The sequence below is a fragment of the Mesitornis unicolor genome, unplaced genomic scaffold, assembly GCF_000695765.1.
Source record: "Mesitornis unicolor isolate BGI_N332 unplaced genomic scaffold, ASM69576v1 scaffold10753, whole genome shotgun sequence".
NCBI lineage: Eukaryota > Metazoa > Chordata > Aves > Mesitornithiformes > Mesitornithidae > Mesitornis > Mesitornis unicolor.
The window spans coordinates 13,037-29,950 of NW_010172603.1; the positions used below are offsets into that span (position 1 = coordinate 13,037).

General features: G+C 36.3%; 1 protein-coding gene across 1 annotated transcript in view; it reads right to left on the reverse strand.

Annotated features, from left to right (window-relative positions):
- Window positions 1–16,914, reverse strand: part of CUL4A (cullin 4A) — a gene marked incomplete at its 5' end in the record, with an annotated part of 34,604 nt that overhangs the window by 5,937 nt on the left and 11,753 nt on the right. The window contains 11 exons of the mRNA XM_010180446.1: window positions 593–594; window positions 1,190–1,307; window positions 2,319–2,426; window positions 3,416–3,501; window positions 3,842–3,952; window positions 5,674–5,778; window positions 7,201–7,393; window positions 10,135–10,253; window positions 12,481–12,548; window positions 14,992–15,074; window positions 16,468–16,557. Coding sequence (XP_010178748.1) covers window positions 593–594; window positions 1,190–1,307; window positions 2,319–2,426; window positions 3,416–3,501; window positions 3,842–3,952; window positions 5,674–5,778; window positions 7,201–7,393; window positions 10,135–10,253; window positions 12,481–12,548; window positions 14,992–15,074; window positions 16,468–16,557 — 1,083 coding nt within the window. The remainder of the gene's footprint in view (window positions 1–592; window positions 595–1,189; window positions 1,308–2,318; window positions 2,427–3,415; window positions 3,502–3,841; window positions 3,953–5,673; window positions 5,779–7,200; window positions 7,394–10,134; window positions 10,254–12,480; window positions 12,549–14,991; window positions 15,075–16,467; window positions 16,558–16,914) is intronic.

Genomic DNA, 16,914 nt, shown 5'->3' on the forward strand with positions numbered 1-16,914 from the left:
GAAATATCAAATAATTAGAAGTAATATTCGGAGTGTATTCTATTGTGTCCCCCAAATCTGGTAAGTTACAGAAGCTATACATTCTTTTTTCTGTTTCTGGAGGAAGAGATGTGCATTTCAGAATGCTTATAGCACACAGAAGAATCTGCCTGACTGCAGTATCGAGGAAACAGGATATTTTTAAAGCCTCTTTTTTTGCTCCTCTAACAGTAGCAATACAGCACACAGCAGAAGCTCATTAAAATGGCCTTGTATTTACTTCGCATCATTTATTTCGTTTTAATTACGACATATGAAATTCTGGCTTTGCCGCCATCAATACCTACTCTCTTAATACTTAAGTTTAATTTTATAAAGATGACAAACTAAGAAACCTTTGTGTTTGATCAAATATGAAAGAAATTAAAAATAATTTTGGTTTCCTATGATACAGAGTGACAGTATTATTAGTAGTATCAGTATCATCACAATGTTTGTACAAACAGGCAGTGGAAAAGTCATAAACAACTCAAACTCTTCAGATAGATCTTAACACTTCTGTCAATCGACAACTACAAACCTGTCCATTTCACTTGTTACCTAATGCCTACACCTCTGAGCTTCGTATTCAGAATGAGTTAGTAAAAGAATTCAAGGTTTTTTTGTCTTTGCTCTGGCTCAATTAAGCTGCCTTATTGGCAACGGAAGATATTTCATGAGACAAAATAAAACCGCATTAAAAAACAATGTAGTTAGTTAAGACTTAAATAATTCAACAAGCATTTAAATTTTAACCACAGTCATTACATGACTAACACCCTTCAGTCTCTTTTTGTATCAGTGAAGCATATTAAAAGCATCACCAGTATTTCTATGATCAACACAATTCCACATTAAAAATAAAAAGATGCTGTATCCTTTTTCTTTTATTAATTTCCTGCTTTATTACATATTTTATTCAAATGAGCAACAATTCCTGGAAAACAAATACCCATGTGACCAAAAGGCATCACATTGTTGTCTTTCGACAGCTAGGTTGTATTTCAACGTAATTACAAAAAGCCTACTTTCTATACAAAATATTAGCATTGAATTGTGAAGCTTCCGCCACAGAAATGTCACTACCTTTATGAAAAATACAACACATGACTAGATTCCCAATAATTGACTTAAATTTCATCCCAACAGGCCAAGCATTAACTAAGCAAACTTACTTCCTTAAATTCTGCCTTCAGGACAGCATGCCCCAAAGTGGTCTGCCACTGAAGCTTTCGACCACTGTGTTTTCCCAGGTAAAAGGTTTTAAATACCTCTTGAAGCTTTATCATCTGTAAAGCAAAGAGAGAACGTTTATCAGTGTATACCAGTGCAGCAATGCCAGATGATTTCACACGTGTAATCCCTTTATTCTCCTCAGCAATGTTTCATAGTAAGTATTTTTGTGTGCAAAACTAAATCCAAAGAGGAAAATTCTGCTTTCAAGCACAAGAATTTTTTGGTGCTATTAAGCATAAAAGAAAGCCTCAATTCAAAAATAGCTTTTAATTTCTCTTTTCTTCCTGCCTTCTTTTCTGATTCCAGTATTTTATATCCCCTTAATTCCAAGTAAGGGGTTTTTACTTCTCCATTTTCATGATGTGTTACTTAGGTTGGATCCTTCCAAAATAGTCTGCTACTGAGGAACAGATGCCACAGGAGCAAGAGCACAAAAGCTACCACATCATCTGAACTGAACAGGAACCTCGCTACTGCCTTTGCCCTCTGAAGTGCTTCCCACATTTCACATCAAGCAAGGTATTGCAGGAAATAGGACTGCAAATACATATTTCAACTTAACTTGCTACTGATAGGAGCTCTGCAAAAATCTCTCAACTGGGAAGGAATCTTTTTTTAGGAAAATGCCATTTAAATGCAGGGGCTAGTTTTGTGTGACACGTTGCAGGGAAAAAAAAGAACGTACAGTATCATTGGCTAGATCAAATTGCCTAGCCCATGTGGCTAAAGATTAACTAAATTAAGGTCAACTGCACAGTTTTGAACTTTTAAGTGCTTGACTGCCATGTTAAATGGGACACTGATTTTATTTTAAATCTAATTTTAGATTATTATTAGTAGTAAAAAGGTGAAAAAGACATATTGAGTTAAACAATCACTGCCAAAAAAGGGGATTATATCCACTACATTTTATTTTTTTGCATTTTTGGAATCTTTAAAATAAGATAAACCTCTTAAATATCTGGCAGAAGAAAAACATTAAATGAAGACATGAGTTCGCTCTATGATAGTGATTATGGTTCCACACCATAAAGTGCATTTAAAAGGAGAACTCAAACACTAACCTCCGAATTTAAGTGGACTTCCATAGGTGTATAAGTTGGCCAATATCCCATAGTTAATATATTTACTGTCAGATCTATATTTCCTGGGTCACTTTGGTTCTGCATATACTAAAATACAAGAGACAAAAAAAGTTGTTCAGTTATACTGCTGCATGCTAAATTAGAAAATATGTATACCTACATCAGAAATTTAAAGTTGATAGAATAATGAAAAATGTCTACAGTTTACATCCTTGGCTAGACATGCTCTACCAAGACTTCGAATTTCATTACTACTTATTGCCTCTGTCCCCAGTTTCAAAACGCAGCAAGTGACTGGAAGCAAAAAGAAAAGTACAACATGACTTGAAGTATCCTAGACCACTGTCTTTACAGGGTATTAAGGTAAAAGAACTTCAATCACATGCAAATAAAGTAAAGAAAAGCTTTTTATCAGAAACCCAGAACTATAAGATCAAAAGGATTCTCTGGGGCTTACACACATACATTTTCTTATAATTTGAGCATAGCATCAGCCAAACCAGCTGCAAAGTCTGGGACAGAAAAGCCACTGGAGTATTTTATTACAGGAGCTGATGTTCTGGATCATATCTCTACCCCAGTATCCTGTCTTCAGTAAGGCCTCAAAAAGGTACCCAGGGAGAAGCGCAACAACAGGGTAAGCACATACGGGATTTCCTCCGAGCACTCCCTCAGTCACCAACAGGTTGGATGCTTTGAGGCTGAGACATACATGGTTTCTGTGCACTTAGCAACCTTCAGGGAGCTTCTCTGGTGTGGGTCATTCACAAAGAATTCATCAGAGCAGCAACAGTTTACAGAATGAAAGGATATGGACTTCAAAGTATGTTAGACAACTATATTACTATGTGGTATTTAGACTGTAATGTACTTAAAAAGGAAACAAAACTGTAGAATTAAGACTCTCTCTGAATAGATATACAATAAATTCTGTTCTATAAATAGACTCTGTTACTATGACTGGGGCCTGCTCAAAAGAAGTTTCATTTTATTTTAGCTTAATCTAAGCTGTAACACCATTAAGTGCTTCCATACCACTACTGAAAATTCAGCACACAAACACAAGCTCACTGTACCTGCTTAAACTGAACCATGACATCTTTTGACAGTTCCATGTCCTTGAACATGCCCTCCAGTTTGCTGGTAAAAGCAGCACCACATTCTGTCACACGAATTAAAGCAAAAATCCCACAATTACACAGAAGCACAGAACAAGCAATGAAGGTTTAACCTGAGACAGTCGAGCCAGATTTGCCAGGGTACAGAGCACCCACAATTGGGTAAATATTTTAAGGGTTTTGTTCCTCTGTAGGTACACTAAATGAATCATTTACATATCTAAGAGGTAGTTTTCAGTGAGCACAATGAAAGCTGTGATATGCTCAGCTGTTACTTAAAATCTGGCTTTTCACTTCTTTAAGCATGAGAAAATAAGGATTCCACTTTACATGCCATTACTTTTATTAAAGTAATAAAAATTTAACACGTCTGAAGAAACCTACCATGTTTAAGCTTTGACAACATGGACTTCTCAGCATCTACTGATGCACTTTTTCCAACCAGAAGCCTTTTGGCTAAGTCTTTCTTGTAAAATGCCTCAAACACATCTTTACCTGTATGGAAATTAAAAAGAAAAAATAAAAATCAGATTAAATCATACATTCTATTTGCATCATTGCACTTTAGGTTTGTCACAAACGCCTTTCTCAAGATCAGTAGAACAATATTCACTATGCAACAGTAAATGAAAACATGTAGACAACTAGTTCTTTTTATATCTGAATTATTTTTTAACATATTTTGCAAAGTCTTTCTTTCTTTCTTTTTCCTCCCCTCTCTCCACCCCAGGAACATAGGCTGCCTTGTATTTCCCATTGGGTCAGCTGCAAACCACATGAAATTATTCTGGGGTCTGATTTATTAAAATTAAAAAAAGAAAAAAGGTTCCTACATATTAAAGAAATACTGTTTAAAAGCCTAAGGTGAAGAAAAAGCATCAGAAGACTTCTCACTTGCTTTGCCTTTTGAAATAAAGTAGTCATACAGGCACCCACAAACTTGCACATCTTAAACCAGAGCTTCCACAAATCTTTTCTATTGATAGTGCAAAGATATCAGCAAGTTGTTTCACTTTTAAGAGGCAGAAATTCACTGTAACTCAAGGCATTATTTGCACTACCTACAGTAGCCCCTCCTAATTCCTTGTAAACACCTTCCAATGTAGCAATTTGTCTGATCCTCTTCTTCCTTCTCCATCCTGCTCTCTGGTAAAATACTGTTTCATGAAGCAGCATCAAGATACTATTGAAAAGTCCAATACCCAGAAACTAACTACTAATTATCAGCTGCTCTTAAAAGGACTCTTGTGTGTTAGATACCTCAAAATAAATTTGCACTTTTAGCTCAGCACTACAAAAATATATTAAGAGAAAAAGAGTTGCTCAAAGTTTCAGATTATTAGAAATTAATCTCTTAGGCTGACAAGTTGCAATACTGTTATCATTCACCATATCCATCCAACACCGTTTGCATTTGACATAAATCATGATGCAAATGATGCTACTTTGACTTATTTCTTGTCTGCTTTCCCATTATATTGTACTTGGTTTGGATTTTATAAGGAAAGAACCCCACGTATCTCAGAATAAGCTAATGCAGAATGGAGTAGTTTCTGCTTATTCCACCCCAGTCCAGAAGACATGTCTCATTTCCCTCATAACAATGACCATACATCTCTATTGCACTCAACCACATTTTCCTTTCCTGAAATCCAAACTAGCAAAAAAAATTCCTAACATATTAAAGGGTTTTTCTCAGATAAGGACATACATAAGAGAACTGCATTTCAAAGGCAGTAAAACACAGCAATAACATTTTCTCCCATCATTCTGAGGCCTCCTCTGTGTTCATTCTCAGCCACAATGAGAAAAAACAAGTTACTAGTTACTGGGTTTTCATGTACTGCACCTATGACATACTGAGGTGGGCAGGGAAGAGAAAATCTGTACTAACCTTTCTGTTCTCTGTCATTAGAGGAGAAGTTGTGGTTACAGATACAGTTAATTTATGGGAAAAAAAAAACCAACACCAACAGCTCTAAATCTCATGTCTCCGCTCAGACTGTAAATGGTCTGTAACTTGCCAGCCTCCATAGAATAAGTCTGTCTGCCCTGGTGTATTTATTGTGCTCCTTCAGATGTAAGGCAACCCGATCTGAAGATCAAGTCAAGCAGAACCTCATGCTAAAAAAGATCTCTTACATTCAGAGAAATGCGTTCTGCTAGTAGCAAGGAAAACAGTTTTAATTGCGTCACTGTGAACCTGTATTTCTTACCATGAATGAATCTAAATATGATCATGATTTTGTCAAGGATTCTTTCCAGCTCTTCATCTGTTGCTTCTTTATTACCAGCTCTTAACTTGGAATCCACATATTTTGCTACAAATAAATAAAACAGTTTAACAGCTTTAAAACCAAAAATCTAGAATAACTAAAGTGTCTCCCACTTGAAATATTACTATATGGCAAGTATTACTATATGTTAAAGTACAGGATAAGTGTTAAATCTTCTATTTTCCCTTTTCCCATCCCTACGTTCAGTGGAATAATAGATCCCTACTGTACTACTGTCATAATGGAAAAATATCGCAAAAATAACTGTACAAGAGAAACAAAGTCAATGCAGTATAATCATTAAAATTAATGCATTACAAATTCCCACATTGTGTCTTATAGTCACAGCAAGCACACTACTTGTTGAAAGACAATGTTTTGGAAGTGTACAATGCACGTGGATGTATTTTATGAGAAACAGAAACGAACAACACAAAGAGGACTATATTTTTGTTGATCTTTACCATGTCCCTCATGCTCCTTGGTATGAGCATACCAAAATTTTAACAGAAGCAATGCTTTCAAGTTAGTAGCTTCAGAATGCCAGAAATAAGGTTAAGCCATGAGTTTATCTAAGTATTTATTAAGCCACATTAGTATCCTTATACAACCTTCTGCATAAGAAGGAAACCTTTGCAGGAGTCGAAACACCACAGCCCACAGAAGACAGCAGCCAGCATCATGGCTTTAACCTGTATCACCAGGTTGTGCAATTTGTCCTACATAAAGCAGGTTTTAGAAAGAAGTAGTGAAATAAGTCAAATAAAGGCAAAAGAACGTAGAGAGGAAAAAGAACCAACCAAGGAGTGGAATCCTCTCCTGGTGTAAAATGCCACAGCTTTCGCTGCAGGCAAAACAGTCAGACGAGCTTTTGCCAGATCAGGGATAAACCCAGTACTAGTATTTTTAATATATTTTTATTCCTTTTCCCCTTAATGACCACTAGTTCCCCCTTCAAAGTAATATTGTTTTTTTCCTCTATTAAAACTCCTTGTATCTGAAGGCTTTAAAGTTGTTCTCCCAACTTCAGCCTTCAAGGCAGATAGATGGGCTGTACTCAGTCCGTTCTGAGAGATCCGTAACATCCAAAAAACACCTCTACTACCACCCTTAGAAACAGTTCTCTTTTTGACACAGCTGCTCTTCCCCTTGACCATTTACTCCCCTCATAGCAGCAGCATTTTGCTCTCTGAGGCGTTGCTAGCACCAGGCACCGTGCAGGAAGCAGAGCGTGGGGACAGCAGAAGTTGCCATGCTCCATCAGGACACCACGCGCACACCTAACAGCGCACCCAAGCTTTTCGGACCCGCAATGCTCCCAGGTTAACTTTTGTCTCCTATCCCAAAAACGAGCCTCCTAAAGCAGAATGCGTACTGCATCACTATTGCGCTAGCACACTCAGCAGCATTATCTTATCATGCTTTCTACAGATTTTTGAAATATTTTACAGAAAAATATTTGTGTACCTATCAATTCTGCAGGCTTATTTGGTCTCTTGTTGATAAATGTTTCAAAGGACTCCTTCATCAAGTTTATAAATTTTTCATTTTTCTGAAAGCACACTTCTATGATATGGTCCACTTTATCCTTAAAATCTAGTAGCTCTTGCACCATATCCTTGTCTTTTTCAGGATTAACCACTATTGTTGTCCCAAAGTTCTGTAAAACAAACACTTTTGATAATAAAATACTTTAGAATGCTACCTATCTCCCCCAACAGACACATTTACCCTTATAAAATTTACCATTAGAAAAAGTTGTGTTTTTTTTAACAGAGCTACTTATGTGACTTCAAGTTTTCAAAAAATGAGATGCATTGAAATTTAAAATAAAAACCCAGACACACATTAATGGATTTCAAACATTACTGTTTGATTTAAAGATTATATACATTTAAGACAAAAGCTAAAAAAAATACACAGCAGACATGAACTGTATGATGTGCAAGTTTACAGTTAAGATACAGAACTACATGATTCATGTAAAAGAAATTATATGGAAACTGCCTCAGAAATGTTAAGTGTAATGGAAAACTTTGTATTATTTTTCTTAAATCCACTGGAGAGCTCTACTGAAGGAAGAGGTGGCGAAAATTCAACTGCTGCACATGACTCCAAGATTTCTCTTTCAGCAAGGACTCAAAAGCAAAAATAAAACCTAGCTGACCTGCAACAAACCAAAAAACTTTCCCATTCTCAAGAAGCAGCCACAGACTTTCTTTTCTTGTTCCTACATTTATTATCTTACAGTTAGAGGTACAATACCATTTGCCTAGTGAACCAAAATATCCTGTAAGGGAGGGTTTTAACCCATCGGATAATTTAGAATTGCTTAGTAACACTGATCACTGCTCTAGACAGAATGACATATTATCCAAGGTGAGAAAGAGGAACATCTGCACAGTAACAGCAGAACAGTATTCAGCTGGTGTATTTTCATCAACTAAAGTATGCTAGCCTATGTAGCACGACAACAGTCAAAGAGAGATGGGGAAATCTCTCCCAGACCTCAGGATTTCCACTTCAGTGTCTAATTATCCCCTGTGATCTTTTGTTGAGATCTTTCTCAAGTAAGATTTTGGTGAAGCAAGACAAACACAAGGCTGCCCCAGGTCCTTAGATTCAGTATGTAGATCACAGAACAGTTTGGGTCAGAAAGGACCACTGAAGATCTAGTCCATCATATCTTACACTTAGCAAAATTTCCCCTTCATTAACACAGCCTCTACCAGTTACATTCACAAATTGCAGGGCATTGCCCCCATTCTGCAAATGGCAAAGTGATACAGAAAGAGATACAGAAAGCTAAATGACACCTCTGAAATCATAAAAGGTGACTACAGTAGAGCACAGACCTTCACCCCAGTAATTTGGCACGGTCTCTGTGTATTTTCTTATGCTGGCTCACAAGATAAAAGTTATGTTCTTGTAGCCTCACTTGAATGCATTCTATCATTTTGCATATTCTCTGTTTTGCCCAGAGACATTGTGGAGTCTCCTTCGCTGGAGACATTCAAAGCCTGCCTAGACACATTCCTGTGTGACCTGGTCTAGGTGATCCTGCTCTGGCAGGGGGGTTGGACTGGATGATCTTTTGAGGTCCCTTCTAACTCCTAATATTCTGTGATTCTGTGATCATACAGAATGTTTGAAAGGAGGAGATTTACTGAAACTACTGAAAATGGTTTCTAGCTTTTTGAGTCTGTAAAAAAATTCTTAAAAACAAAGCCATACAAGATCTGATTCTGCGAGACAAAAGGTATGACAAGCCAACTTAACAACTTGCTGCTGTGAAAGGAGAGGTTTCGGTTCTCCCTCCTTCATTTTCCTATCTGTCCTGAACTCCTGATTCTTTCCTTGGGCCACAACATGTGAGACTCTTTAGCTTACTAAACCTGTCATAGAACTGCCCTTGCCCAGATACTGTGTTAAAACAGATCACAAAAGAGTCTGTGCAGTGACAGGCAGCACACATCAGACACATGATCTGAGAGCAATGCAGAAGAAAGATCATTCCTTCTTGGCCTTCAATTGCCCCAGTTGCCCATGGATGCACAGACTGCATGTGGGGATGCTGGACGACACCCAGCAGGGCAAACACCACCTTGGTTCTGGGGGCAGAGGGAAGACTACATCCCATTCACGCGGGCTGCGTGCTGGTGCGCCATGCAGAACCCCAGACATGGGTGTGCAGGAAAGGCAGCTCTGAAACAAACTGATGTTGTGTACTTAGTCCTGAAGGTTGATGCACCCATGGGCAATTCTGAAGAGAGTTACCATATCAGGAATTATCAACTCCAGAGAGAAATACCTTCTGTGAAGTTTTGCTGCTTTCATCTTGCAAGAGCACCAGAGTGCAAGTTCTCTGGGGCAGTTACTACATGCATATCATGCCTACCAAAACAAACCTGAAGCATCTAAATAGGACTTTGATGATGGATTATTTTCTAGAGGCGTATTTCATTCCAAATACCTTAAACATTCATCAGCATTGCTGTGGGTTGGTTACGTGTAGCACTGCTAACCTGGAGTAGAACAGCTATGTTCTCATGTTTCAATGATTCTGCAGATACGTAAACAGTTGAGTGCATTTGCAGCAAAACACAACACAGTACAGTCCAACTTACTCTAAACACATATGCATATGGCTCTATTTAAAAGCAAAGCAAACCAAAATAACTTCTTGTATAATGTTCAAACCTGTAAGGAAAGCAATTTCCAAGTAGAAATTTAAAACCACAACATATGATCATTACTGGGGGCGAAGCATTAACATCCCTCCCCATATTTGCTTAAAACAGAATTTTGATGCATACACATACATATTATTCTTATTTTTGGATAGAAGAAATATATGATAACAGCATAAATGTTGGTATTAGTAAGACAACTTTGAAATACCTTGATGTATTCACTCCAATGTTGCAAGAGGATCTGCTGACCACCTTTTACCCGGCTGAACAGCTGGTAAGTCTGGGTCAAATCTGATATTCTGTTTTCATCGAGCAGGTTATCAAGTCCTAAAAAAAAAAATAAATTAAACTAATATCTATGAAATACATCAAAAGACAAGACTCTCCAGCATGCTTGAAAAGCATAAAATTTTTAAGACTACATTTCTGGAAGCAAGTGGTATGTTCAGGGTTAAGATGTCCCCTTGTTTAAACTGGCTGATACAATTGATGGTGTAATATTTTAAAAATATTTCAACTGAAGTATTTTCCCAACAAGGTGTTGACTGTAACCCTTTTGTAGAATGTTTATGAACAGTGCTTGAATTGAAGGGTACAGTTTTATCAAGAACTTCTAAAGAATGTCAAAAACCAGTAAGCTAGGTAACGTGCCCCAAATTTAAAGTAAAGATAGATACTTTGCAAGATTTTTTCCTGTGGAGTGTGGTGAGCCATGTTTGTTTTTTAGATTAAGAAGGTGCTATGAATTCCCCATGCTTATACCAATGGAATAACTCAAGACTACAAATTCCTTTCAAGCAACTTTTGCCTTTATCAATTCACCCTGCATAGGACTACGCTTTGGACTAGGTAAACAGAGAAGTGAAGCTCAAGGCTAAATATGAAATGTATAACAACTGTGCACACATTTTTACATTTGAGAATATGATGAATGTAGTTCCAATGTAATCAGAGATACGTTGTCTGAAAAAGACATACAGGAAAGTCCTTTGATGCAAGGCTTCACACAACTTCCAGAAAGCACTATCACAGCCTTGGAAAAAAATATTATACTCAGTGAAAAAAAAACCACCAATATCTAGTCAATGGTAGTTGCAGTAATACAAAAAGAGAAAAGTTTCTTATACATACCCTGCATTTGTAAGGTTTTTTTACCCCTACATCAAACTGAATATATCTAATGCCTTCTCCTTAGGAACAAAACCTACAAAAGGCAGTAACTTCTACTTTCTCAGAATACTAGGATGTTATAAGCAAATTACAATGTGCCCTGGATCACATGAATGCAGAAAGTTATGCAAGTGATACTAGAATTTATTTTTTTTTTGAAGTGCAGACATAGAATGCAAAAGCTGATCCAACAATACAACAGACCTAAAACGTAGTAACTAGAAAAAAATTTGTAAATCTCTCCTTATTTACATGGACGGTACATATACATTATAAACCAAGAAAAAGTTCAGGATAAAACAAGACCACATACTCTCTGGTTAAGCCAACTGATAGAACAAATGTGTCACTGGAGAAGGTACTTAAAATTAATACTTGAATTAAAGAGCAAGTAAAATTGACATATAACAACAAGCATTATTTATTCTTACCTTCTGTTTACAATAAGCTTAAGAATAGTTAAATGGAGTGACCATGCTTATTTTTACAAATGTCCTGAAAATTGTGAAATAACCTGTTCTCAGAGTAGTTCAGAGAAAACTCTGAGCATATGTCTATCTTTAAAGAGGATGAAAAAAGAAGGGAAAGGGGTATGTAGAGCAACCTAAAATATTAGCAAACATGGATGTGATAGAGCTCCAAGATACTAGACTACTTGGGACATCTGTTTTGCAGCAGGAAACAAAGATGTAAGAACAATTTTCTAGATCTAAAACCTAAAATAAGGCTACTTCAAGAAAAGGAAAGGATCATTTAATGTATTAAAACATCAGGCAATACTGACCAAATGTAGAAATCCAGTGAAAAAGGAGAGATTAAAGGTTAAGTGGAACAAATAAATGGTCATTTGGAGATGCTAATGTTTGAATAAGGACTTAAGACTGCAGCTCTTATCTGAAATTGCCAGGCAAAACATAAAATACAGACAAAAGCATCTGAAAGTTCATTGCCTTGGAATGTTGTCACTTCCAGTAACTCATTATTCTTGAGCTATAAAATCACAAGAATTTGTGAAGCTATTGTACTTGAGCTGCGTGATTATCACATAAAAGAAGCTACAACAGTAACTGCAGCTCTCATTTAGACGTTTATATAATTCCAGGAAATAAATAGTTTCAAAGGTTTAATTCCTAAGCCCACTGCTGGAAGTCAAAGGAGATTTAGGGAGTTTAGCAACCTTTACAAATAAGGAATTATATTTGTTTCCACATACACAATTAACTTGTCACAGTGGGTGTAACAGTCATAGGGCTGGCTTTATGCATCTCTGGAAGTTTTTCCCATGGCTAATATACCTCCTTAAATAAAAGCTGTGGAGTTTATAGTTATTGCAGAGTATGATAATTCATTACATACTGGAAATTATATTAATTTTTTAAAATACCTTTTTGCAAAATAGCTGATAAGTGTTCTCCTAGTAGCTGTTTCTCCACACAAGCAATCAGTGGTTTCCTAAATAAGGCAAGAAAAGTATTTTAGAAGTATTAGAGTATAAGGCAATTGCTTTCTGTCACAGTGTATTTGTGAATAACTTTATACTATAAAAAAAATTAACATTTTTTAATTTAAAACAGAGGCTACAAATTAAGACAAAAATTTCACATGTGATGTAAGTCAAGAAAGAAAACAATAAAAACAATGTCTGTAATTTAGGAAGAAATTCAGGTTTGGATACCAAAAAGCAAGTTCTTACACAGTAGAAGAGAGAAGCTTAGATACCAAAAATCAATACCAAAACATTTCTGGAAAAAAGTAAAATTGACATTTTCTTAGAAACAAACAAGCAAACAAATAAAGCAAACCAAAATACTCCAAGAGCTTGAACTCCAGAACAATACAATAGATGCTGGTGATGTTCAAAACCCAAGCTTTTAATCTAATGTGTTATGCACCTACAGAAGCATAAATTGAGCCACAAGACTCCAATTCGCAAAACATTTTAAATTTGTCCTTGGATTTTATCTAATTTTTGATATTAATGAAATATTTGTTTGATACATTAACTTTAGACAGGACTGAAAAACAATGGCAAGTTTTCCTTTACATCTTTTACAGCATAAAAGAAGAAAGAAATGCCTGAAGTGCAAAGGGATAATTAATTTCAACATTTAAACTTCTACCGCTGCTTAAAATATAACAACAAAGGAGCAACCATTTCTTTCTGAGTTAAGTTTTATAAAACTCGTTCTCAGATCTTTGATTTAGATTTTCCAGAAGAGAGGTGCTTGACCTGGATAGATGGAAGCCTTATTACATAGCAGCATAAATTTTCTGTCCCTACCTTTGCAAAAACACCACCTTTCCTGAAACAGCCTATCAATTACTTGCCTGATCTTCCATACATTACCCAGTTTTAATCCCTTCATCTCAGAAAGATTAAATTAGAATTTGGAAAAGTCCAGAGAAGGGAATAGGGATGACCAAAGTATGATGCAGCAGCCACCAGAGAAACAACTGCATGGGTTAGGACTCTTCTTTCTGGGAAAGAGATGACTTAGGATGCAGGGATACAGTGCATCGACAGGCAGGGAGAAGTTGAAAGGGAACGGACAGATCACTTTCCCTGAAAGCAAGAACTGGGGTCATCAGTGATGGTACTGGGAGTCTGACTTAAACAAAAGGAGGCAATTTATCACCTGGTGGCTCATGCACCAGTGGAACTCTTTGCCAAAGGCTGGCAGGGATGGAAAAGCTTTGTCCTGGAAGTATCATTTCCATCTCAAACCCAGTAACTAAATTTAACATCCTTCCTGCTCTTTTCATGCACACCTGGAGAGACAGTATGACCTGAGGACAAATCAAGGACACTCATCTTAAGAGCTACTGTGTCTAAACGCAAAGAAAGGAAATTAGTGCAAAGCCAGAATTCTAAAAGTGGGTTTTCTAAGCCTTTTACCAAGGAAGAGATTCAAAGCAAGGACTCGATGTATATCTAGCCTGAAAATATAACTATATCAACCTTTTATTTACTGTTTAAGTTTAAAAATTATATATAAGCTTTATACACAGAAATAGTTCCATAGATTTTGGAGTGACTGCCAGAAAAACCTAGTCACCCTGCAATCAGCATTTACAGGAAGAAGTTTCAAGTTCAAATATGTACCATGACATGCAACGCATGTGTGTGAGAGTATATATAAAAACTGTATCTGAATAATGAATGACACGCCAATGTGTCATCCAGAAAAATAATAAAATAGAATAAAATGTTATGTTCTTCATTAATTGTTATGTTCTTTATTAAAAAAAATCCAACGCAACAGCTTACTGCAAGACAAATTACATATGGATTTATAGTGCATCACTGACCCTGCACTACTTCCTGAAAGCACGTTCTTACCCCAGCAAAACACACACTATTACTCAGCACCTGAGTGAAGAAAGGACAAGCTACGTTGGACTTCTGACTACTGGCAGCAGCTGCACCAAAACTGATCTACTATTAAATTCATATCCTGGACTGCTCATGAGTTATGTTCATGTCCTATGCAATAATTTAACCTTTTCTTTTTTTTTTTTTTTTTGCCTAAGGAGTCTTTCTTTCCCTCAAGGGGTTTGTGGTTAATGTTGTTACCAGTACATGAATGGCTAAAATCAGCTGCTATTTTGATAATGTCAATTTGAGTTCTTATATAATGTTTTGTTAACTTCAATATACACTGGTCTTTGAACAAATTTCTCTCCTCTTACTCAAAGTATATTTTGATTTAAAGAAATCAGTTTTAATAAAAAATAAAGTCTTAAAAAAAACAAGCTGTATCACTAGTGCTTGTCAACAAAATAACATCTGTAAGATAATGCAGAAATAATCTCTGTGTCTCTACAATCACAGATAACCCCACTGTTTTATGAAGGATGTTTGATTTGCACTAAGAATGACAAAATTTGTACTCACTGTGTGCTGTGGTCTAAATATGTTATTACTCTGTCTCCTTCTTCTTCCAAACGTTTACTAACATGGTGAAGATATTCTGGGACCTAGCAAGACAAGGGAATGTCAACTTCAACTACACGGTACAAAAGGCAGATAATCTTATTCCATTACAATTAATTTAAACTACAAATTTAAAGAGAATATGACCTGGAAAGGACTACTCTACCAGAACCTTGTTACATACTACATAATCTATATTTTTATTAATCAATGTTACTTTCAAGTATTGTAACTGCACCTGACAGAAAAGAGAAAAACAGAAATCTAAGAATTTTTCAGAGGAAGCTTATTTTTTCTCAAAAACCTTCTGAGCTAAGCTAGCCTTAAAGTATCATGGAGCAAATTTTTCAGTTGGTGTGAACCTCATAGTTCTATTACTATTCTATTACTATTCATAGTGTCAGTTTCTCCAGTGGAGTATCTGTCCCTATGAAGAGTTATTACATTTAACATATATTATGGCACAACTATAAAACTCAGACTTCAAATTATAAAAAGAGTTATGCATACGTGCATATATGTACACGTATGCACACATACACATGCAGGTACATATGCATGTATATGCAAGTGGATGCATGTATATGTATGCACTATGTGCATATGCCTAAGCATGTACATGTATATACTGTCTAAGTTAGGGCCGTAATCCTTTTGTGGTTTTGCCACAGCTTTCCACTAGGCCTATAAAAGCAGTAAGACTCTTGGTCTCAAAATCTACATCAAAGCATTTCATCTCAGGTCCCAGTGGAATGCCAGGGAATGAGGTGAATGGAGCAGGATTAGACACAAGGATCCACCTCAGTGCAATGTAATCAGGCATTTTCAAAATGTTTGTAGTGACTCAGTGTTAAAATGGAATAAAGGTACTAGTCTGTATTTTAGACCACCAAGAAACACGTATGTTTTCAGAGATTGACATATTTGCAGGCTGCCCACTGCAGAACATAATTATATCTCAATAGGACAGAAAACAAAAATGTCTTAAGTCTATTTAACTAATAAGGAAAAGAAACAAAACAGCAAAATAAATGCAACAAAACAGTAAAAAAGTGAGCAGTTCACTTAGATATTAACCACATAGTAAAATTATGCCAGTGGATATTTTACAGCACTTAAGCAAAAATAATATTGATGGCACACCCTTAAGCTTTATGTGGAAATGACTTTCTGGTACCGTAACCTTAGCTACACAAAATGCCACTGGGTTTCTCCACCCTTAATTATGTATTTCAAGCACCAAGGCAGCCTGGAGATTCCTCTTCCGTTTGATACAATACTGTGGTCCACATCAAAACATGTGAATGTGTACATGTGTACCTGGGAACCAATGAATTTCACAGAACATAAATACACCATAGCACTACCAGAAGTTCTCATGCAATCCCATAGCAGATAAAACTAACAAAAAAGCAATCATCTATGGCATGCACCTACCTCTCTTTCTTGCATTAATCTTTGGCCTTCTGCAGCATATAAGCAATTTGTCTCTTCCAGAAACCTCTGTTCAAATGATTCCTTGTAAACCTGCTCAAGAAATTAATTTAGTTAATTACATTAAGCTGCCAGTAAGGGTAGAATGTTTTGGTTGTCAGGCATAGAGGGCAAGTAAAATTTCAAGAACACACAGTTATAAGAAGTGTCAGAGTAACATTAGATTAACACAGAAGTTTTCTCTTTGCCCTCTGGTTTTAGAGAGACTGAGATCTGAGCTGATTTTCCAGTGTAGCAATAATGTTTTTCATTTATCAATACTCAAATAGTCTAAATTGACAGGTTTCTGTTTAAGGCAAAGAGCCCAAAACCAATCCCCAAGATCAAAGCACAGCAATGACAACCAATCCATCTGAGCTCAAGAATCCCACTGATATTTCTGTGGCAAAA